The following is a 25,216-nucleotide window of genomic DNA, read 5'->3' on the forward strand; positions in this document are numbered from 1 at the left end:
ATAAGCATTAAACTAACTAACAAACAATCATTAACTGGTAGAAAAGCCGAGGCTAAATAAGTGGGTTTTAACCGCGATTTGAAGGATTGAATGGAATCAGACTTGCAGATAGTGATGGGGAGGTTACTCCATAGATCGGGTGCAGCCAATGCAAACGCTCGGTCACCTCTAGTCTTCCGCCGGGATGTCGGCTGCACCAAAAGTGACTGAGAAGATGATCTTAGTGCTCTAGGGGTAGGGATGGGTGCCGGTATCTGACATAAACGGTAGTAACCAGACCGAAAAGCAGCGCACATTTCGGTGCTTTACTTCGGTGCCTTTTTTTCCTGAGCTGTGATACACTTTAGATTCTAGCCAATCATTTTACGTTTCCGAGGATAGTAGGCGGGCCCAGGTACGTACGTTCTTTTAGAGCAGCGCTACAGATTAAAAATGCCCAAGGCGAAGTGGTCAGAAGTCTGGCTGTACTTCACAGCAAAAGATGCAAACTCAGCAGCCTGCAACAAGTGCTTTAAGCTACTGATACTGTCAAAGGAGGTAACACCTCAAATCCGATGAAACACCTGGCGACACATAGCGGTTTTTTTTTTAAAGCCGAAAAATGTGCCGTATTTGATAGCTTGCTGCGAGACCTCACATCGAGCACATCTACGGCGGGTGTGGTGCCTGTTATCGGACCCGAAGTAGCAACATCCCCCAAAAACCCGAAGAGTAGAGTCCTGGCCCCTAGCCCTGCCAGTGTAGCAGAAATGATGACGGCTGATGATGGCAGCAGCAGCCGTTCTTCTCTGCGTGAGTCGCTTAATGTTGTTCGTGTATAATTTACGTTGAGTAGGCTAACCACGTTATTAAATTAATACATGTAAGGTGAACTAGCAAACACCGTCGTAGTTACATGCGGCTGTCTTCTTGTTTGATGGCAGATACTCCCTTCACCCTGGCCAAAAAGGCTAAAATGACCAAAGAAAAAGTGGAAAACAGTTAAACATGAGAGGTTTTTGGACAAAGTTTGTGTTTTTTTCCATTGTTTAAGTACTGCTTCCAGCCAAGAGTGATACCATACTCTACATATGCCCTATAGCTGCAGAAAAGGCTAACATTGTTATCTTTTTACAAAAAAAAACAGCTGAACATGAGAGGTTTTTGGACCAATTTTGTGTTCTCCATTCTTTAAGCACCGGTTTGAGCACTGTTTAAGCACCGGCACCGTTTCAAAAGTACCGGTTTGGCACCAGTATCGGATAAAACCTAAATGATACCCATCCCTATCTAGGGGTGTATAATCTAAGTAACTCAATGAGGTAGCTTGGAGCTATATTTCTAATAATTTGGAAGGTGAGCAGCAGGATTTTGAATTGAATGCGATACTTAACGGGAAGCCAATGCAGGTGGGAAAGGACAGGGGTGATAGAGACACGCCGCCCACTACCAGTAAGGAGACCAGCGGGAGCATTCTGAATTTTCAGTCTATGGAGAAGAGTAGAGTTAAGACCAAAGTAAAGGGAGTTGCAATAATCCAACCTAGATGTCACGAAGCCAGACATAATAACAGAGCAAGCTACCAACCCATCAGTTCATTCATTTTCTTAGCTGCTTCTACATTCAGGGTCAGGGTGGGGGAGCTGTCATCAAGTGGGTACACTCTGGATAGGTTTCACAGTTTATGTCTTTCTGCCGGAGATTTGTTCCTGTTAAAAGGGAGTTTTTCCTTCCCACTGACGCCAAAGTGCTTCCTCGAATGGGGTCATATGATTGTTGGGGTTTTCTGTTTTGTTTGTATTACTATAGTGTCTTTATTTTACAATGTAAAGCACCTTGAGGCAACTGTCGTTATGATTTGGTGCTATATAAATAAAACTGAATTGAATTGAAATACAACTGTGGAGGTTTTGGAGTATGGTGGGCACATGATGAGGGGCCTGCTTGAGAATGTGACCAGCAGATGTCACCAGGAACTGGAGTTCATAGCGCTCACTCATGACATTAGTTGTGATTCCACCAGGTAAGCCACCCAGAAGCAACTCACTGCTGAAGAATGTTTTTCTGTTTTTAATGAAAGTGCGTCAGTCAGGCAGGCTTCACAGCAGATGATCGGGACAGGAAGTCAGACACAGGAACGGAACAGAGCATCTGGCTAATTTTCAAGTGTAAAAAAGAAAGAAAGAAAAGGAAAGAACCCTGTGCAGCCCAAATGGCATGAATGAATCCATGTGGAGGACGGAAAAAAATGCAATTGCTCCATAGTGATTGAGCGCTTCAGAAAGCTTCATTTTCACATCACTAATGGCATGAATCTGCAGATTTACATCCATCTGTAGACATGTGTCCCGTCTTTACTCTCCTTCCAGCTCTGTTTTCATCCTCTAAACTTGCAAAGGAGCTATTTGACTCTAAATGCTACAGTATGTTCACCACCTACTTGTTAATTGTGTCTGTCTGTTGCTTGATGCTGAGCAGAGAGCTGAAAACATCTGCATGCAGCTGCTAAAAAAAACAATGCCGAAAAACTGAGAGACAAGGAAAACTGTGACACTTTGTATAACAAAAAACAAACAAACCAATGGGCAGAAAAACACCTAAATCTTCCACAGTGACAACTGGAACAGCTTAGTCTGTGAAAAATCTCTTTGTAGTTGTTAATATGAGTGAGCAGTTTCACATTGCACATAACGATTTCACCTGCTGTTGATATTTGACTGTATTTAGGAAACATTATTCAAAAGTATACAGCAGAGAAGCAGAAAGAAGCGAGAGGGGATCGAATGTTACAAAGGTTTCCTGTGAGATTTGAATCAACACTGTTGTGGTTGGGTGGTATGTTCCTGGGACCAGAATGTGACGCTGACGCTCAGGTTTTGAAATAAAATAGAGAACTGACTTCAGTTTCATAAGCATGCTTTGGTGCTCTGTGGTGATTCAACTATTCACATCACATTCTGTCAAAACCTATTATCAGTGTTACAATCAGTGCATGCATCATAGTTCCTTGTGTTTGTGATTATTTTCATATAGCTAATGATGTCAATTTATAGCTGCTGAGTCATATGAATGTCAGATCAAACGTCTTGAATTTGGCTTTAAATATGTACAAACCCTGCAAGGCGACCAGTGACTGACCTTTTCACAGGACGGCTAAGGGAAGTGGTTACTGAGGCGTGTCCTTCGGGTTCTGTAACAATAATTTCTTAGCCGCAACAACAACAACAACAACAGCAACAGCTACGGTTTAGTGATTTGTAACAAGATAAAAATACAGCCACTCAGATTGATTTTTTATTATTATTTATTTGGGACTTTGTGATTGCTTTTTTTAGGCCCAAAATTCATTGTCTCTCTAGATGCACCTTGTAACTCACCTCCTCCTCTAATGGGAGTATTGTAGGTTGCATTAGCACAGACTCAGCCTGCTGGTGCTGTGGCGGGGAAATCCAGGACCGGTGCCAGGTCTGAAGGGGTGCACCGGCCCAGTCATGCTCAGCACATCCCAAACAACCGGTGCATGAACCAGAACCATCTGCTGTCCATTTCGCTTACATTCTCACTTGATGCTCAGCCAGCAGCTCGCTTTTTCACCCCTGGAACGAGAACAATCCATCTACACGCGAGCCACCAGCTTTGGGTTCAGCTGGCAGAAAACAAAAAACATCCCTGAAACATGTTTCAAAGCACATCATTTATCACTAACCCTCTTTCCTCACTTCCACCTCCACTACTTACTGTAATGACCAGATATGCCTCCTCACTCTACTTGAGTGTGTTTGAGTAATTTCCATCAACTAAATAACCATAAAGCACTCAACTGTCCAGCCTCAACTCTTGAAGTTCATAAATGGTTCATGACCTGAACATTAAGATGCATCATCTTTAGAACAGCCCGCATCACTGTTTGAGTAATTTCCACGAACTAAATAACCATTAAGCACTCAGCAACCAGCTCCCCCCAACCGTTAAAACACTCTTGGGCATCAAAGAAGAAGAGATTGATCAGAGACGTTATGAGTTAAAGAGGAAAAGGAACAAAGAAATAGCAGAGGATGTAAGCACGCACCTGCACAAAACTTTCTACTCTGTGATAAGTACCGTCTGTTTATATTTAATGACCTTTCAGATTTAGAAATGATTCTACCAAAATCAGTGTCTTAGAATGAGTCATCTTACGCTGCAGGCACACAACAAAGTGCCTGAAGCCAGCATGTCCGTGTGTAGTCAGTGTATAATGTCATGCTGCTGAGTGATGGATTTACAAAGCATTAAAGTGACTTTAGAAGGTTGTCAGACAACAAGTCATAAACATCCCTGAGATGCCTATGATTCATTGTCGATGTGTACTGTTTTAAAGGAGCTGATAAAACGCGTCAGCGACCATTATGTGCTCCTCACAACAAGGTCAGGAAGTTATGTGAATGAATTGAAGTCATGAGTACCCTGATATATGCTTTAAGAAGAATTTTATGTTTAATGTTTAGCAGACCTTTGAAGGTGCCGTTACAATGTTGGCTTCTGTTCTGCTTTAAATGTGTTTATCCTTTCGTGGTTACAAGTGCACAGTTGCTTTTGTGGTCAGCACCACCTCAACAGCGGAGTGCACCATGTACCCCCATCAAACTCCCACGAGCCACCCTTTAGATTTAGAGATGACTGAAACCCATGAATTAGGATGCATGAAAATGCATGACAACAAAAATTGCAACTTGAGAAAATATGACGCATCGCTGCAACAGAATGCATGTGAAACAACCCCCTAATGAGGGTTTATGAGGAACTTACATTCTTGTAATAAATCCTCACATCATGAAAGTCATAATACAAAATGTGTATTGAACTTCTTTTATTGAAGACTTACATATTTAGACAGGTGTTATATTGTGATTTAAGGTGGACTATGTAGCACAAACATCTGTAGTATAATTCAGTAGAGAAAATGAACATCAGGGGACTAGTTTAATTTTATAGAAGGGGATATTATGCATTATGACTGTTTTTATGTTAGTTACATTTAGATGATAAAACCATGCTCTATGGACTGTCTACATTGCATGCTTTTTTTCACCGTTGCTACTCTTAGCAAAACTGTTTCCACTGTACACCTGCCCGGCAGCATTCGAACAACTTGTGATACTGACAGTAGTATCTCTTTCTTTCTCTCTCTCTCACTCTCTCATGAATGCGAGTATGCATGACGTTCTTCCTGGGGGCGTGGTGTGCAGAGGTTTCCCGCGCTTCCTCGGCCAGTGCACCTGTTTCCATTTCCACTCACCTGCAGTTTAAAGCTTTGACCCCGACCTTCACTCGTCGCAGTCATCGTACCCGGTGTGCTGTAGTCTCTCAGACTCATTCTAGCTGTTCGTTTCCTGTCTAGCATTTGTTGTCCTTCTTCCTTACAGGTAGTCTACCAGCCATGGCCCCCAGTCCTGACTCCTGCCCACTCCTACTCTTATTCTTGATTGACATTGCTAAAACACCCTTTTCCCCTGAAGCCTTTTCTTTGCTTACCTGCTTGGCTGCTGGAGGTAGATGATTCCTCTTAACCTGAGGGCCCGAAGTACCAGACCTGCCCTGACCCATTCATTATCTTGCTATATCTTGTTGAAAATATTTTTGACAATAATTAAATCAAATAAATTGAATAAGATTTGCAGTTATTCAGTGATCCACAAAATTACTCTTACAAGTGAAATGAAAAACAACACTCCTCAGTGCCAATGGCCTTCTCCAGCACCCTGTCACACAACAAAAGCAGCTCAGGACCAACTTGAGGACCTATTAGTCAAGCTTTAAATTGGCCTTCAAAACCCCTCCTTCAAAACTGGCCCTGAGATCCATGCCAAGGTCTTGGTGTGTATGTCCATGCTCTAATGGCTCAGTGCTGTTTTGCTGGCACAAACAGTATTTGGCAGGTGGTTTTAATGCTGATGCTGTTAGGATGCCTGGGTCGTTGACCCAGGGTTTTTTAGTTTATTATATTATTTATCATTTCTAGTCTTTGGTTTCTTTGTTAGAGTTCTGTCTTATGGTTTATGTCTCTGTGTAATCCTTAGTTGCTGTCTCCCCTGTCGGCTATATCTCCGTGTCTGCCCTGGTCCCACGTCTCTGTTCCCTCTGTAGTGCCTGCCTGTGAGTCTGTGTCTGTAAGTTCAGTCTGTGTTATGTTTCCTGTTTTACTTTGAAAGTCCGTGTCTCATGTAAATGCGTCGGGTTGTGCTTCCTTTGTCTCGTTAGGCCTGATTTGCCCCAGCTCTGTTTCCCTCCTGTTACTCATTCCCTGATTGCTCCCTCTGTGTATTTAAGCCCTGTGTTTCTCTGTGTCTGTGTTGTGATCTACCCTTATCTAGCTGTGTGTTCTGTCTGTGTAAGTGTATTTTGTATTCCTAGTTTTGTTGCCCCCTGAACCGCCCGCTTCTGGACTCTTGGGCTATCAGCCTGTTTCCACGTCGTTGCCGTGCGCACGGTCGGCCCCCTGAACTGCACTGTGTTTGTGATACTTTCTTGGGCTCTGGTGTTTCCTGTGTCCTGCTTTTGTTTTATGTTCTGTCCCTTTTGAGTTCAGCATTAAAGCTGTTTTGAGTTCACCTTCCGCCTCCGAGTGTCTGCACATTGGGTCTCTCCTACTACCACTCCTGCCTGCACACAGCATACACTTAACAGATGCTGATTAGGGTGTGTCACTATTTTGTGTTCAGCAAACAAGGCAGCCAAAAATGTGATGGAAATGGAGAAGTATGCATGTCTGATCTAGCCAAGAGTGAGACATTGCATTAATAAGGTGTTACATGCAATCTGGCTAATCTTGTTCTAGTTACCGGCAAGCAATTCTCTTTCTGTATGGACTAAAAGTCAGGATGCATAAGACACAATTAGTGAGGTTTAGTGCTGGTAGGCTGCCTTTGTTACCACTGGTTCCAGTCTGTGTCAAGCTAACGTTACTATTAGAAATTGGTTGTAATCTCTCCTTTATCTCTTTGGAAAAAGAAAAGAGTAAGCATGTAACCCAAAATGTTAGCTTAGTTTTTTTTTTAATAACAGGCCATGTTTATTTACATTTAAAGCTGATATTCATTGAAGCAAAATGCAGTTTTTCTTTTTTTATTTGACTTGAGTTCTTTTTTCCCCCTCTCACTTTCTATTTGTATATGCCCCACATGTTTGCAAAACTTCTTGATACTAGATCATACTTTAAGATGCATAGTCTAGAGAATGATGCATGCTTATCGTATATATAGGGTGACTTTAATTTTCTCCTTTACGTGAATGCCAATGCTGGTATGCAACTCGGATTGATAGCGGCATATCAATCAAGTTGCATGTCAGGCTGGAATCTGTTAAAGTGCCTTTGTGTGTGTGGGAGGTATGGAGGGCCTGGTCATAGTTCATCTGTAAATGAAGAACAGCAGGAGGAGACGTTGCAGATGATCAGTTACTTTCCTCCTCTCCAGAAATTGATGATAAGGTTCCACTGAGTTAAGTGGGTTACCACACAGCCCTTCACAGGCAGGCTTCCTGATGCTTTACTGCACACACGTTATTACTGGCTGATCACCAACTACCTTTTATCCAGCTGAATTTCCACATATGTGTCCATAAAGAAAGCGATAAAGAGAAAGACAGCCACTCGAAAAGGATGCCAGCTGTACAGCTGTGAAATCAATAAATACCCCGTCTGTGAAATGTTGACAATTCATTGTCAGTAAAATGCATTGGCTCGCAGACAGCAAAGGGCACACCCGCAAAAGACTGAAGGTTTCCAGGCTCCTTCTCCAAACTTCCCTCCACCTCCTTCCATCTTTCTGGAAAAACCGCTTCAGGTAATTTAATTAGCAGGAAAAATTACCTCCGCATCCATGACCATGTGATTCCAGCAGGTATTAAGAGAAAAACTCAACTTCGTGTCAAGTGTTTGCCCTCAAAACCAAATGTTGCATGTCATTTTGGTAATAGACTGAACTGAGTTTTACCTTCCGGAGATATGATCGTCTACAGTCGGAATCAAGTCAGAGAGCAAAACTGGAAGTAATGAGAGCCGTAATCTTCTTTAGATCCCACTGACAAAATCTCTCTCATCTGTCTGTGTGGTTCATAATCTGGTTTGCCTGATTACAGATAGTAAATCTTACACATCACAATGCAGTTTCCCTTCATCTGTGTTCAAAATAATTAAAAAGAAATTCAAAAACTAAAAATGATACAGTGCTTGAAATCTGCCAGTTATCATGAAATGTGAATGAGATTGTTACACTTGAAGGATTAAACACGTGAATTTGATCTTGAACTGGAACCAAAGTACACACAATGTCAATATTTAATAAAATGGTATTTGAATGTTTTCCACCTCAAAAGTTCACTTTATGCCTCTACAGTGGTTCAGTATATTCCCCACATATTTGCAAAGATTCATGATACTACATCATACTTTAAGATGCATAGTCCAGAGAGTGATGCATACTTATCATATCAAGAGCCTAATGAATGCTCTATGTCTACATGTAGTATTTACATTCTCACACCATACTCACACCAGGGTGCAGTGTCCAAAAAACAGGAATACTGTTGTAGCATTTATTTTTTTATTTTTGCTGCTGGTATCTTTTGCTGCTGGTATCAGAAGTGTATACAGTGGCTTGCAAAAGTATTCGGCCCCCTTGAACTTTTCCACATTTTGTCACATTACAGCCACAAATATGAATCAATTTTATTGGAATTCCACATGAAAGACCAATACAAAGTGGTGTACACGTGAGAAGTGGAATGGAAATCATACATGATTCCAAGCATTTTTACAAATAAATAACTGAAAAGTGGGGTGTGCGTAATTATTCAGCCCCCTGAGTCAATACTTTGTAGAACCACCCTTTGCTGCAATTACAGCTGCCAGTCTTTTAGGGTATGTCTCTACCAGCTTTGCACATCTAGAGCCTGAAATTCTTGCCCATTCTTCTTTGCAAAACAGCTCCAGCTCAGTCAGATTAGATGGACAGTGTTTGTGAACAGCAGTTTTCAGATCTTGCCTCAGATTCTCGATTGGATTTAGATCTGGACTTTGACTGGGCCATTCTAACACATGGATATGTTTTGTTTTAAACCATTCCCTTGTTGCCCTGGCTTTATATTTAGGGTCGTTGTCCTGCTGGAAGGTGAACCTCAGCCCCAGTCTCAAGTCTTTTGCAGACTCCAGGGACAGGGACTCCCTGTCCCTGCTGAAGAGAAGCACCCCCAGAGCATGATGCTGCCACCACCATATTTGACAGTGGGGATGGTGTGTTCAGAGTGATGTGCAGTGTTAGTTTTCCGCCACACATAGCATTTTGCATTTTGGCCAAAAAGTTCCATTTTGGTCTCATCTGACCAGAGCACCTTCTTCCACATGTTTGCTGTGTCCCCCACATGGCTTGTGGCAAACTGCAAATGGGACTTCTTATGGTTTTCTGTTAACTATGGCTTTACTTCTTGCCACTCTTCCATAAAGGCCAACTTTGTGCAGTGCACAACTAATAGTTGTCTTATGGACAGATTCCCCCACCTGAGCTGTAGATCTCTGCAGCTCGTCCAGAGTCACCATGGGCCTCTTGGCTGCATTTCTGATCAGCGCTCTCCTTGTTCGGCCTGTGAGTTTAGGTGGACGGCCTTGTCTTGGTAGGTTTACAGTTGTCCCATACTCCTTCCATTTCTGAATGATCGCTTGAACAGTGCTCTGTGGAATGTTCAAGGCTTGAGAAATCTTTTTGTAGCCTAAGCCTGCTTTAAACTTCTCAATAACTTTGTCCCTGACCTGTCTGGTGTGTTCTTTGGAATTCATGGTGTTGTTTCTCCCAATATTCTCTTAGACAACCTCTGAGGCCGTCACAGGGCAGTTGTGGAGCTGTTTTGCAAAGAAGAATGGGCAAGAATTTCAGTCTCTAGATGTGCAAAGCTGGTAGAGACATACCCTAAAAGACTGGCAGCTGTAATTGCAGCGAAAGGTGGTTCTACAAAGTATTGACTCAGAGGGCTGAAAAATTACACACACCCCACTTTTCAGTTATTTATTTGTGAAAATGTTTGGAATCATGTATGATTTCCGTTCCACTTCTCACGTGTACACCACTTTGTATTGGTCTTTCACGTGGAATTCCAATAAAATTGATTCATGTTTATGGCTGTAATGTGACAAAATGTGGAAAGGTTCAAGGGGGGCAAATACTTTTGCAAGCCACTGTACTGCAGCATTTGTTCAAGTCATTTTTTCAACCAATCACCATTCACCACTACTTTAGCATGTGGCTTTTTTATCCAAGTTCACAGTTCTGCTTTTATGTCTATTTATGATTATCCGATTTCAATTCTATCACTAAGCAGAGTATCGGAATTTAATCGCATGTACAGTTAAGTCCATAAATATCTGGACAGAGACAACTTTTTTTCTAATTTCACTGCAAAAACTCAAAATCTTACTGAGTATATTTGTCATAGTTCTAGTCAATATTATCTCATTACACTTAAAATAAGACACAATCAGCTACAGAGCAACATTTCAATAAGATGTATGAATCTTGAAACTAGACAGAAACTAGAAAAATTTCACTTGTTCCATTGGCAGATTTTTCACTTATTTCAAGCTAAAATATCTTGTATTAAGTGAAAAGAAATCTGCATCTGAATTTTAAATAAAACAATTCAAATGCAGTTGAAGTGCAGATGTTCAGCTTTAATTCGGTGGGTTGAACAAAAAGAAAGTGTGAGGAACTAAAGAATTTTTTAACACAACCCCTTCATTTCAGGGGATCAGAAGTAATTGGACAAAATAAATAACTGAAAATAAAATGTTAATTTCTCATACCTTGTTGAAAGCCGATGAGCCTTGAACTCAAGAACGTCACCAGATGCTGGGCTTCCTCATTTTTAATGTTCTGCCAGGCAATAAACAGTACCTCTTTATTACTGAGGCTTATGTGTGGCTTGCACCTTGCAGTAAACCCCCTGTATTTACTTTAATGCAGTCTTCTTTAGTGTAGACACTGATATTGATATGGCTACATCCTGGAAAGTGTTGTTCACTTGGTTGGCAGTTGTGGAGGGGTTTCTTCTTCTTGGTCTTGTCACGGCCAAAGGTTGAATCAGGAAAATGGACTCAAATGCAAACAGAGACGGGAGTCAAAACTAAATACTAAGAGACACTATGAGCTAGAATAATGCTAAGAGGTATCGTGAAGAGATCTTTATAGAACTGCAAGGACGTTCTTCTCCATAACTTTGCTGTTGGTTAATTTCCAATATTTTTTCTCTCTGAGTAGTCTTAGCGCTACATAAAAAGACACAAAGTCAGGACCATGAAACCAGCTTAACTCATTTGCCATAAATCTGTTTACACTGTTATAGTTCAGGGAGCTGCCTCCCTTTTGGGGTTAAAAGCTCCACTACATAATGTAAATATGTCAATTTTAGGGTGGGGACTTGATTTAAGGTCAGAGTAAGGGTCAGGTTAGACAAGTAGTAGCTATGGTGGAGTCTTCAGGAAATGTAAAGTCCTGTGAAGTAATGGAAACACTACTCTGTATGGGTGTGTGAGTATGTGAGGTAGAGAGCGAAAGAGGATGCGATATCTACCATTTTCTTTGTTGTAAAGCCAGTTTCATAGCCTACAAAAGATCTCACTATGGCTGGCAGTTTCATACCGGATAATTCAAAAACAGCCGTTACAAACCACACGATCAAAAAAAAAAAAATGTGTTGACAGAAATTTTTCGGTTAGGCCATTTCATTCACTGTCTTCCTCCTGTGGTCCACATGAGTCAGTGCCAAAGTGACTTTAGAGAAAGATGGCAACCTCTGACAAGCTGTGCACTGCTGAGCCTCTGCAAGATTCGCTGTTCTCTACCACAATTGTTTTGTTTTTTTTTCCTCGTAGGGTGATAAATTATGCTGAGAAAAAGTCTTTTTGAAAGGAGAAACATAAAACACACAGAGTCAAAGTGAATTAGAGGAGCATTATGCCACGAAACAATGACCAGAAGTGAGTGATTTCACAAACTGCAGGGCATGAATGATAGCGAGCTGTTTCGCAGACAGGCAGTCTCTGCAGGCCCCAGGCGGGATGGGATGCATAGCTTTACCACTTCCCAAGATGCTGTGCTATATGAGGTGGCTGAGTAACTGAACAGACGCATCCTGTATAGCGATGCTGACAAAAACAGAACTGTAAGACATATGCAAAACACACAAGAGAACACCTACTGTTGCAAACTGAAGAAGTTGCTTTTAAGTGTGTGTGCATGTACAGTCTGTAGGTGTGCAAGTGGCAGCAAGGCTCACACAACTGAATATCAGCTGTAGAGGGTGTGTGCCATAAACCATAAACCACATAATACACACACCCTTTAAATACCATGTGCCCTGCATACAGCTGGTCTATACAGTCCTGCTTCAGTCAATGACACCACCATGGGATGCTCATGGCTGTTGATTTTGGGTCTTCTCTTACATGTTGCTCATTCTTTGGAAATTCTGGGTAAGTCTGCAGAGTTACAATCCATCTGTTGCAATCAGCTGTTTATGTGTTCATTTTACTGGACCGTAAGCTCTTGTTTAACCTGAGGCATTTATACCCAGCAGTGCTACTGGCTTTCCTTACTGATTAGTCCAACTATAATTACAAATAAGCAATAAAACTACACACCGGATGCATCACAAAGTTCTAAATAATACATTTTTCTGCAGCACGTTCCTGATTGTATGTTTGTAATGTCAACCTGGCATTAGGAATCATGTGCGCTTCCTCGCTGTGACCACAGCATTTTTTTTTTTACAGGCTTTTAAAACTAATATATGAGGTCTTTAACATTTGGGGAAAACCCTCTCCTGGCTGTACTTATTTAAAGATTCTTCCCTTTGATTTGGTGCAGTCCTTCATTCTGCAGAGTCACCGAGACTTCCAGCTGGAGATGAAAGTTTAAACGTGTGAAAGAGCTTCATTTTCTAAAGTCGAAAGTCTTTATTTGTTTACCACATCCCTAGTCTGCAGAGGAAGGTGTGCTTTGTGCCACTGGTGCATTGTTGCTGTCTGGTGAGAAAAAGAAGCCCCTGGGACTCAGGAAATATGATGCAGTAGAAGAATGTGTGATTTTTCTTTCACAGTTATTACTTAGTTTGTATCCTTAAGGTGTGCCTTTTCCATTCTTGGCTGACATTTATTTTGGCACTAACCTGCAAGGGCAAATGAATTACGAGCCCACCAGGCATAATTGAACTGATATAGCATATTTATTTCTCTTTCTTGCTTTCTCTTCCTCTTAAAAGGCTCTGGAGCCTCTCCACATTGTTTCCATTTGCTGTGATGTATAGTAAGACCAACAGCATTAACAGTGCTTGATGCAAACAGTTTAGACTGCAGCAGCCGGCTGCATATTAAGAGGTTTTCAATGAAGTAGTGCAGCAGTAAGCTGTCGTCATTTTACTCATCATGTACCTTAAGCTGAATAGAGGTTCTTGGCTCCAGCTGACTGGTAGAGCAAGCTGTGTCCTTAAGTGCACTTTGATGAAGTCTGGGGAGGAAGCAGAGAGAGAAAGGGACTTGGTATGCATTAAAGTCTGCACACTGTCCTCTCTGAAAGTGCTAAAATCTGCCAGCCTATATTAAATGCCCTCTCCTGTGAAATGCCCTAACTGTGGCTGATTTCTAAACAGTGCAGAGGACCCTGTCTGGGTGTGGATCTTATTTTGGATGGTTTTCATTTCATTAACATAATGGAGTCCTCCATCAGATACACAGGCAGGAGACAAGGCTGCATTTATTTATTACTGTCATTGTGTGCAAATTAACTTCTTGTCTTTTGCTTTTTCGCTGTAAAAACAAATAATTTACCAGAATTTTACAAAGTGAAGACAATTAATTCGCTTAATCTTTTATTGATCTTTTATTTTAAAAATATTATGATCCTAGGGTTTGGAGTTTCAGTTTAGGGCCTGTTGAATGCTGGGAATACTGTCTTAATTTCTTTATTATTCTAGACTGTGAGATTTGCTTCTGGTGATATTATTACGAATGAGTCTTTAATTTCTGTGTTTATTTTATGGGTGACTTTTAGTTTCCTCTGTCATCTTTCTGTGCCCGAGAGTCTTCTCCTCCCTGTTATTCTTTCTCTTTTGGCTACTTCCTTTGAGGTCTGGTTATCTTTCATGTGATGTATTAGTTTCACTTCCCGTCTCTGACTGTCTTCACCTGTGTTAATTACTTTTACCTGTGTCTCATTCTCATCCTGTTTTTCATTCTGCCGTCAGCCCTCGGTGTATAAATAGTCCCGTCTTCATCATTGTCACATTCCCTGTGTATGCTTCCCTGTGTGTTGCCCTCTGAAACTCTTCGTGTTCTCCTGTTTCCTCACTCCTTGTATTTTTGGAATTTCCTGTTGGATTGTGTTACTTTGTGGATTAAAAAAAGGAAGCTTGCTCGTTGTTGACGCCATCTGCCTCCTCTGTTTCAAACCGAGCCTTAAACTTTCCATTTTCATCCAGTTTTCTTTTCAGTTACTTTTACTTGTAACAAATTAAATATAGTTTGTTTGTCTGTTTTAGCCTTATTTTTATACGATTTTATGTCTTTTTTTTAATTGAGAAATGACTGAGGAGTTAGTCTACCTCGTTGATCACAGTTTTACTTAACTAGCGACAGACAATAGGCTGAGTCAACACAACAAGTAACATCTATCACACTGTGCTCAGTCCTTTCATCAAACCGATTCCCCCTCAAGGCATTTCTGCTTTCTCAATGTTTTCAGTTTCAAGATCTCTGAGCTGAACTTCTGATCTCTCATTAGGTTCAAGTGAAGAGCCTTTTGAGAGCATCACAGCAGTCCTGGGAGAGGACATGTATCTGAGCTGTATCTATCTGGGTGACGATCCTGTTGACAGCAGCGAGTGGAAACAACAGATCAGTTCAAAAAAAAAAAAGCGACTGGCAGGATTTATCAATGGGAAACCATTTCAAAGAGATAACGTTTCACTCCCAGTTTCTCTCACCAACCTCACAATTCAGATTAGGGTGACCGGTGTGGAAGTAGAAGGACAATACACCTGTGAGTTTGAATCACATGAAGATACTTACACTGGCACTGTAATCGTCACTGTAGTAGGTAAGCTACGCCAATAACATATGATTTCTTTTCTATAATCGACTCACCTCTGTGAGAACAAATGAGCCCGATGAAGTTGCCACAAACAGTTCAAAAATTAAAAGGTGTTAACTGATGCACCACCAGATTTTAATTAAACAGATGCATTATTATCCTGAGACATGCCTATGTCACTCAACATGTTAATTTTCCAATTTGTTCACAGTTCAACCAGAAATCAACATCACTCTGAATGCAGAGACCATAAATGGGACTCACTATCAGTCTGTGTCATGCTCTGCCATCAATGGCAGGCCTGAGCCCCAGATCAGCTGGTTGGTGAATGGGTACCCTCCTTCAGATTTCCCCTTCATCGAGGTTGTGAATAACACCCTTCCTTCAAATGACACCTTCACCGTCAGCAGCGTCCTCCGCTTTCCCACCCACTTGCAGGAGGAGGACAAGGTGACCTGCGTGGTTGAACACCTGACCCTCCCACAGCCCGCAGTCACCACAGTTAGGGTGGAAACCTACAGTAAGAGCATCAGAGTTGTTGTGTTTTTATGTCCCTGTTGCTAGGTGGTGACATATTGTGTTGCATTACCACTCATACGTTTGCAATCATGCATCATGACTCAGCATCTTGCAACACAATAACTTTCTCCTGCTGAGTTTTTACGCAGCCTGTTCCTTCTCACTCTGCTCCACATGCACAGTGACAGACCATAAATCACGTTGCACCGTGCTATGCATTCATGTGGGAATGCGCTCTTCCATTGAAGCTGAGTATATGGCAAAAATGCAAAAAGCAAAAATGAAGCAACGACCCAGTAACTAATTAATAACAGTACTGTAATATGGTGCAGTGTACAGTTTAATGGCTCAAGTCTAGCAGGTCAAAAGATGCGCACCTGCATCTGTTGATCTGGTGAAAATCCAACTGCATAACATTAAAGCTAAAAATCCAGCATCCCAGTTAATCACGATATTTTGTTTCATAGATTTCATCAAATCGTTAAAGCTGCTATAACCAGTATCTTGATATAAAAAGCGCAGGACGGGGGGTCAAAGTAACGAGTCCGTACTTTACCTGACTCTGCAGTTCTTCCCAGGTCCACTGAGCATTTTAGCATTTGGGTCATGATATGGGTTTTTTTTTTTTGTTTGTTTTTTTTAGGCCAGCACCTTTCTGTTTTATCCACAGCACTGCAGAGCTGCAGGAACATGTTGCATTTAGAGGGTGCAGTGCGGATGCCCATACGAGCAGAGCAGCACTCTGAGTTATTACAGAGCTGATAAAATGATAAGTTCGTTTTTCATGATTGTAAGTTAAAAACTTAAAAAAATATTAAAATATATATATATAAAATATAATCTTGGTCTATGAAAGCATAATAATAAAAAAAACATTTCAGATGAAAATACAGGCTAAACACACATACAGAAACCCCGAGCTCACAGGAAAGACAGATTAATACAGCAAACATCAACATAAAACCATCCACACTGTAATTTAGTGCACCTGCAAAGACTCACTCTTTAGCACAACCCTCATTGACACTGTTATTTACTGGTAAAGTCAGTAATGATAATGAGCAACCACAAAGCAAACAAACATTATACCTCAGCAACTTTGCACTGACTGTCATGAAAGCGTGGTTACCATGACGAGACCCCTCACACTGTCAGTATTCACAGGCAAAGGCAGGACGTCGGATCATTAACTACACCAAGATGCTTTAGCTCTACTGGTATTGGACCAAAGCAAGAAAGATTTCTCATACTATAAAAGTTTTCTTTCACCCAGGATGAAAAATTTCACCATGTCATGTACATGTCATTGCTAACTTAATAAATCTTAGCTCCTTGCTCTCTTCCCAGCAAATAAATACCCTTAGTACTTGGACTGTCGTCATATGTAGTGTAGGAGCAGCTGCTGAATCCGATGATCTGCCATCCATCTGTTTACAATGATGGTGGTGATCACACTGATCAGAGACATGACAAGCTCGAAGCAACCTAAACCTGCTTTTTCCACTTCAAATCCTAACATAGAGAGATAAAAGCTAAATACATTTAATTTTTATTCAGTAAGACTTAAAATTACAGATTTTCATGCGGTCATAGAGCAGGGGAGCTGTGGGCCATTTTTGCCTGACTTTTACACCCAAATCAGATCTACGTCATAACTTCTTAACTACATCATAACAACGTCATGCTTCATAACTTATCCCATAACCAGAACTCCGTCACAACAACTTGAATTACACGGCAGGTTGTTGTGTAGAGATAAAAGGAGTTTCTGATTACTACATATGAACACAGAAGTCTAAATGAAGCTGTATGTCGATCAGCATATTTTTGCATCTATATTAGTGGCCCCTGCTGGCTATTTAAAACGCCATGTAGTCCATGAATTTCACTCACCGAAGATGCAAATTCAAAAAGGAATCTCACAAATTTAAAGTGAAAACACAAGAAAACAGTCAGTATAATATGGTGGTGGTAGTGTGATGGTCTGGGGCTGTTTTGCTGCGTCAGAATCTGGAAGTTGCTGTGGTAAATGACCACATTCATTCACCACAGAATGTCGGGCCATCTGCTTGTGACCTCAAGCTGAAGTGCACTTGGGTTCTGCAGCAGGACAACAATTCAAAACACACGAGGTCCACCTCTGAAGATCTTAAGAAAAACAAAATGAAGACTTTGGAGTGGCCTAGTCAAAGTCCTGACCTGAATCCGATTGAGATGCCTTGGCATGATCTTAAAAAGGCAGTTCGTGTTTGAAAACCCTCCAACGTGGCTGAACTAGAACAATTTTGCAAAGATGGGAGGGTCAAATTTCCTGCACATGGCTGTAAAAGAGTCATTGCCAGTTATGACAAATGCTTGTCTTAGTTGTTGCTGTTAAGTGTGGCCCAATCCGTTAGGTTTCGGTTTAGGGGGAAATCGCTTTTACCCCCTGTAGTTCTGGATTGTTTTTCCCCTTAATAATAACAACCTTCATTTAGAAACTGCATTTTGTGTTTACTTGTATTATTTTTGTTTGATGATCTGATTGAAGTGTGAAAAACATACAAAAAGTAGGCGATCGGGAATCAGGGGGAAAGCACTTTTTCACACCACTGTATATGTTTGGTAATAAAGCTTTAAATGCTTTCTTCATACAATCATACTAATATGTACAGCATTACAGCCTCTTACTGCTCTTTCAGTGGCAGACCTAGTAACAGTCCTATTAACGTAAGCCACACCACCCAGTTCATTTGTCCATAATACATTTCCACTTCACTGAAGCACAGCAGCTTAGGTCATTTTCAAACTGCAGTGGTTAAATGCAGACATAACTTTATGTGTAAACAGATTGATTTTTTTTAAAGCCAAAGAGCATTAACTCACTCCAAATGTGTGCACACCCCCTGTCCAGCACCCAATTTATTATGAGGTGTTAACCCACTTGCTCATTAGAGGCATTTGACTGTTGCGTAACACCAAAACTTTTACATATTTGATAATAGATTCTGATCTATGCTGATTCCTCGTATTAAAGCCTGCGGTTCTCTCAGCTTTGGTTGGGTAGCAGCTGGGCCAGACATCTGCTCTCAGCTGCAGCTCAGCCAACAGATGGGACAGGTGATAAGCCTAAGTCAGCACTCTCCAAACCCAAGCAGAAGCTCCTCATGGCGTGTGTTTAGCTAACATTCAGCTCATCCGGCCCCAGCTTCCTATTTAACCAAAACACCCTGAGCCTCTACTTGCTATCTGACTTTTTAATTTGCTGGAAAAAACATTAGAGCTTGTGAAAAATAACTCTTCTCGCCCTTCTTCCTGCTCTGCAGCAAGGCCAAATGTGACTATTAAAGCAGAGATGGTACAGCAAGAAGACGGAAATGATTTCTGGGTGGTCTCTTGCATTTCATCTGGAGGGAGACCTGACACTGACATCTCTTTGGCTTTGAACACGGCTGAAGAGCTGGCGAGAGAGAACGACACAGACTCAGACATACAGAGAGTCTCAGTCCGCCTCCCCGTAACAGAATACGGGGGTCACAACATCACTTGTGTGTTTGACCATCCTAAATTTACACAAAAGGACTCACAAGCCCTAACACTGCCAGTTTTCTGTGAGTACAATCAGTGTTGAATAAACTGCTATTGCTCAAGAGGTAACAGAGGAACAGAGTCTGTTTTTGTTTTTTTAAATCTACAGATTTGGCTCCAGGTCAGTTGTACTCAGACTTGGAAGGGAACAGCAATGACTTTGAAGATGTGGAGCTGCAGGAAGAGGAGACTGAAGCTGTTATCAGACTCGAGGTCGAAGGGAACGTGCCGCGCTACAATGTTATCTGCAAAAAGTAGGAAATATTTGGTGTCAAAGGGCTACTACATCAATTTCATATGTTGTAGAAGTGTTCGAACTCTAAAAATGATAATTGTAACAGACAGACTGTGTTATGAGCTGGCATGATGATGAAATTCATCATGTTAGGGAAGGTTAAGGTTGAGAATCTGATACAAAGTAAGTCCACTCCATTATTGTGCACAAATAATGACCTATTAAAAAAGTATGGGGAAATTGCCCATTAATGACAAAATAAGAAGTATATTCATCAGTAAGTGCTCATACTGTGTTTGATTTCCCTATTTTACCGTATTAGGTGCAGTTGTTCAACTGTGAATCAGTGCAAATATCTAATTAGCAACTGAGTGAATTTAGGTCATGGTCGAGTAACCTGCAAAGAAACACTTGTTGGTGCTGGATGGGCTGGTTCAGATATTTGGGAAACTAAGCACATAACCAAAAGAAAAAGAGCAAAAATGAACAGTACCTGCAAAAATAATATGCTTTTACAAAAATAAAAACAAGCTTCAGTCTCACCTTTTTTCATGTATATTTACAGTGAAAGAATATACACATCCTCCACAGGATATGTAGGTAGTTTCAGTGGTGGCACATTTGGTGGCATATAAACCACAAGTGACTGTAAGCAGGAACCATACTTAGATACATTTTCTGATTCAAATGTTTATTTATTTATTCAAGCTTTGTTTTCCTTTTGTATTCTTATATTAAGACAAATGAAAACATTTTTGAATTCCTGCATATTTTGCATATTTGCCCTCCAGAGATGATGGCCCCTTGCCTGAGAGTGTGAAGCTGGTGGACAAAAGCCTGAGACTCCAGGGCCCTGTGGATCTTCAACACGCTGGTCTTTACAAATGCACCTTCTTTTATCAGCACCTTAGAGCAGTGCTGCGGTTCAATGTCACTGTTAAACCTATACAACAAGGTAGGTGAAACTCTGCTTTGACCTTCTCTATCATCTGACTATGAAATATTAATGTGAACTCTTCTCTCTATACGTTTCCCATCAGTTCCTCCTACAATACGAGTTGACTTGCGGACTGAAGATGGACGCAGAGTGATTGAGTGCTCGGCAGATGATGCTGTTCCTGCAGCCAACATGTCCTGGCTTCTACCAGAGGGTGTGTCTGAAGACTTTTGGTTCAACTCCACTTCTCATAATGGAAGCCACTCTGTCAGGGGGTTTGTACTCCTCCCTCCCTGCTTGCCTTGGGAGCTCACTGCAGAGTGTGTGATAAATCACCCAGCATTTGAAAAACCAGAGAACAGAAGCATAACACTCCCTCTTTGTGGTATGTTCAACAAATCAACCAACCAACCCTAATTTCTTATCAGTAGCGGATATATGTGGCCATAGATTTGATTTTTTTCATCAAGTGGAAGCCCTCCACTTCCTGTTGTTTAACTTCTCTTTCCTGCACAGCTCACCCTAACATCACCGTCAACACCAGCACTGAGTGGAGACAAGGTCTGAAGTACACAAAGGTGCAATGCTCTGTGGACAGCGCCCCTCCGGCAGCAGTTATAACCTGGCACGTAAGGAACACCAACAGCATCGATAGCCTGGTGGAGACCAAACAGCAGGCTGATGGTCTGGTATTCGCTCGCAGCTCTGTGCACTTCCTGTCCTCTCTCTATGCCGGTCAGAATTTGACTTGCATAGTAAAGCATCCGAGCCTGGAGGCAGAAGAGGAAAGAATAATAAACATCCCTGTGCACAGTACGCTAGTCATTTCTTAGAAATATTACCTTCTATGACACAGACAACCTCACGCGGTTGCTCATCCCCTTCCTGACACCCCCCTTTTCTTTTTCAGAGGCCCCCCTGCTGAGCGCATCTGTGGTGAGACAACAAGACTCTCATCTCTGGCTGGCAGTGTGCGAGTGCACAGGGGAGTGTTTCGAGACAAACCTTGCATGGGACCTTCCCGAAAAAAACGAAAGGCAAACCTCTGTGCACTCAGAATATGAAAGAAACTCAATGAATGTCAGGGCGACTTATGAGTTTCCTCTGGACCGTCATGAGGGGCAAAACCTGACTTGTGTGTACCATTTTGAACCAGGGGTCACACAGAGAAGGACTGTTCATATGCCCAGATACTGTAAGAGCAACAGAAACAATAATCGATTGAACACTAACGCACAAGGTTCATCTTAAATATTTCTACTGTTTCTTTTGACAGATATCTCTTCTCTGAGAGTCCTGAACTTCACGACTCCTCTGCAAAGCCGCTACAGCGATCAACCTGTTGTATACAGACTGTCCCTCGACAAGAATCATCACAACCAGAAAATACTGCTCGAAATTGAAGGCAACGTGCCAGAGTACGAGCTCAGCTGTAAGAGGTGCTGTATCCTGTGTTTCAAACCACCTGTTCACAATGAGGAAGCTGAACATAGTGCACTGCACAAAAATCTGTGCTCCCACAATTAAGAAGTAGCTCTCTGAAAATATCAGTTGAGTTATTTACATAAAGAGCTTAATGCAATAGCCAACGACAGCAAGGAGACAGTTTAACTTTGCTTTATCTGGGAGCAGGCAAACAACTAGGCTCTGTTAAAAACAGTACCTTTGGTACCAGGTGCATTAACTTTCCTACTGTTGTCAAAAAACAGTAGCCTGTCCAATTATAGTCTCAACTGGCAGGAGGTATATCTGTTATCTACCACCTAATCATGATCAGGAAGTTCCTGTGAACACACAAAATTGAGTGTTCCCACAGTAGTAGAGGAAGTAGAAGAAGCAACACATTGTCATAGAGTAGGATTTATTAGGGGGTGTTTTACCATTTAAATAAAGGCAAATAATTACCCTGGTTCTGTCCATTTGTACATTTTTTGTTGATTTTTTGTAACCACGTGTGAACAACTTTTGTAATGCAGAGTAATGTCCAGGGATTTCTTAACCATCTTTCCACCTGTTTTCGGTCTTTCAGATGATTTTACCAGCTAAGAAATGATCTGGCATGTAATGTCTATAATGGAAACTTTTATTCTTTTGGTTTTGTTTTGGGGGGTTTTGGCACAATGTGAAGTGTTAAAGTGAGCTTAAGGGATAGTGGTGCAGAGCCAGCTTAGCTCTTTCCCTGCTTCCACTCTGTAAGCAAAGTTAAGCCAGTTACCTACAGCCTCCTATTTACTGTACAGACATTAGAGTGATTCGATTTTTATTTTTAACCCTCAGCAATAAAGCACACGGCTATATTTCCCCAAAACTGTCACTTAAAGAGAAACTCAGTTGTAAATCCCTGGTATTTCAGGAGTGATGGCTCATTTGTGCAAACGGAGGGATCTGCGATGATCTTCCAGTCAGAGCTTGCAGAGCTGAACAAAGGCCTGTACACCTGCTGGGCATCCTTCTGTCACCACACTGCTACAGTCAGCTTTCAGGTGGAAGTCACAACTAGGCTCGAACAGCTCGGTACGTGTCTGCCATGATGGGCTTTTGCACTCAGAGGAACATGACACAACAGAGAGCTCCTGATAATATCGGCATGCTTACGTGCGTAACCAGTTTCACTGTGAGGTTTTCTGAGATGTTTAGCTGATATCAGTTTCTTTGTGTGCTTTGTGTTGCAGCTCTCACATCCATGATTTGCATCTCTTCAGCATTAGCCCTCGTTCTTATCTCTGTCATCATCCTCTGTGTGTGCTGGTGAGTTAAGCGCTTCCACAGGTGACAAACAGCAACTCGGCAGGTGATGCGCTGACGGGCAAATGAGGGCAATGTTGCCGATCGCAACAGTGTACAGAGAGTACTAGACAAACAGGATGTGTGGATCGTTAACCCAACTAACCAAAACCCCAGTACCAAGCTGTTATTCACAAACAGGAAGTAATGTGGCTGAAGCAGACAGGTGCCTCTGCCACCACAGCCCTGCTTGCAGACAGGTAGAGGCTGTCAGGCAGTCAGAAAAACAGATTTATTTTCCAGTTTCCTGTTCTGGCTTTTAGCGGTGTTACTTCTGGCAATTTGTGCAGCAGACTGCTGTTCACTGGCCAATTATCATCACCGACACTTTGCAAAAGGGAAGGTGAAATGCGCAGAAGGTCCACATGTTCGGAAGTTATTAGTATAATAAAATTCAAGTTGCCATTCACCAGTGAAAAAAAAATCCACAAATTCATCTCTTAATCCTGTTGCTGTTGGAGAAAGAGTCACATCTTTTAGTACTGATGTGGGATATCTTTCACAGTCCTAGAACTGTTAATGGTTTCTGCCTCCAGAAGCTTCCACATTTCCACATTCACTGCCAAATCTAACTTCTCACAAGAATGTCTGTCAGGATCAGATCAAGCCCCGCTGTGAATAGAGCTGCACAAGAGTGGTTTACAGGTTATTTCAATACGCCTGTCAATCTGACTGGAACATTTGGTGAAGGTGCCATTGGCTGACGGAGTCTAGGCGCGTTATCCCGTGCTCCAGTGGGAGGGTCCTGTCAAGTTAATTTGGGAAGGTCAGGCACCCAGTGAACAACAAGAAAACATGACTCCCCACAGAGGAAAGTTATTTTGGGACTAATGTCAACTCCCCACTCCTCTTTCCCTCATCTCCAGTGCTGCATGGGGACATTTTTTTTGTCAGCAGCAGGACATCACTGGGTGGTGTCACTGAGGTCGCAGTGTACAAAGTGAGCGTCTGCTTTTGACACCAGAGATCAATGATGAAGGCTTGGGTCACCACTCGTATTCATTGATATTCCCGTCACATATAATCCATTCACCTCTGCAGCTTGCTTATTTGAATTGACTCGGTGTGGCCAGTTATGTCACAGTGCCATCTAGTGGTGAAATCTCTCAAAAATAATTGAAAACAGGTTTATTTAAATTGAACTGAATAATTGTCTTTGATTCACCAAGTCACAAATCAATTTATATATAAAAAAATACTGATAGTCATTAAGAGTCATTCATGCATATACATACATAAAACATCAGCAAAACTACAGAAATCACCTCACAGCATCTTGTTATTCACTATACTAATTGGATTTGGCACAAAATGCATCCTATAATGTTGTCCTGGGGCCATTTGATCAAATCTGATTAAAGAGGGCGTTCTTAGTCAGCAATAGACTGAGCTCTCTGTAAGGCAGCAGTGTGATACAGTTTATCTAATGAGATTTTTCCAGCTGTTCTGACAATCTTGTCCAGTTTGTATCTGTTTGCCACAGTCAGGTTGCCATACCAGACTGAGATAATTCACCGTCGACCTCTGTTTTTTGTTTTATAGCCAAAGAAACAGCAGGAAAGAGCACAAGGTACATTTAAATATGATGATTTTCTCCAGCTTTGTTAAGTGTCTCAAATCCAAAACTAAATTTAACAACACTTTTCCTCCGTATCTCCATCTGTCTCCGTATAATTCAGGAGGAGTATCTCTCAGCCTTGACATCCCTCATGCAGGACCCCGGCTCCCCTGAGGTGAAAAAGCCAGCAGTAACAGAAAAAGACAGCAAAGAGAGCACTCCTATGGTCAATTACTCCATAGTCATTGACGTCAAGAGTACAGTGTGAAGACAACAATGCTTTGCGGGGCTTTTTAAACCGCATCCAGTTGTGCACAAACTAGGTGTGGCATCTTAGTGGAACTGTAGCACTCTAGTGTTTTGTTTTTCTGTAGCATTGAAGTAAAAAACTGTGTATATATCCTGAATAATGTGAGATTTTGAGCAGATTAACATTGATGACTTTACTTTTTAAACTAAAGACTGTATAAAGGATGTACGTAGTCACCCACTGATACTAGACTAGACTCCACATTCTGAAGCCT

At 41.6% G+C, this 25,216-nt stretch overlaps 1 protein-coding gene across 1 annotated transcript; it reads left to right on the forward strand.

The window, feature by feature from the left end:
- Window positions 1-12,411: 12,411 nt before the first annotated feature.
- On the forward strand, window positions 12,412-25,050 carry LOC118454638 (uncharacterized). The gene is made up of 14 exons (XM_035910273.2): window positions 12,412-12,478; window positions 14,784-15,098; window positions 15,304-15,612; window positions 18,917-19,201; window positions 19,288-19,432; window positions 20,205-20,368; window positions 20,454-20,735; window positions 20,867-21,163; window positions 21,261-21,545; window positions 21,627-21,789; window positions 22,704-22,864; window positions 23,023-23,098; window positions 24,677-24,704; window positions 24,814-25,050. Exons 1-14 carry the CDS (start codon window positions 12,412-12,414, stop codon window positions 24,958-24,960), a joined length of 2,724 nt encoding a protein of 907 aa, XP_035766166.2. The 3' UTR covers window positions 24,961-25,050.
- Window positions 25,051-25,216: the final 166 nt, after the last annotated feature.

Source organism: Neolamprologus brichardi, chromosome 14 (genome assembly GCF_056152115.1).
Source record: "Neolamprologus brichardi isolate AB-2024 chromosome 14, ASM5615211v1, whole genome shotgun sequence".
NCBI classification, from domain to species: domain Eukaryota; kingdom Metazoa; phylum Chordata; class Actinopteri; order Cichliformes; family Cichlidae; genus Neolamprologus; species Neolamprologus brichardi.

Excerpts from the sequence above, each read along its gene's own strand:
- LOC118454638 (XM_035910273.2), top strand. The coding sequence starts at position 12,412 with ATGGGATGCTCATGGCTGTTGATTTTGGGTCTTCTCTTACATGTTGCT. Across the intron at positions 21,164-21,260 it reads AATAAACATCCCTGTGCACA|AGGCCCCCCTGCTGAGCGCA; the intron begins GTACGCTAGTCA and ends TTTCTTTTTCAG. Across the intron at positions 24,705-24,813 it reads ACAGCAGGAAAGAGCACAAG|GAGGAGTATCTCTCAGCCTT; the intron begins GTACATTTAAAT and ends CGTATAATTCAG.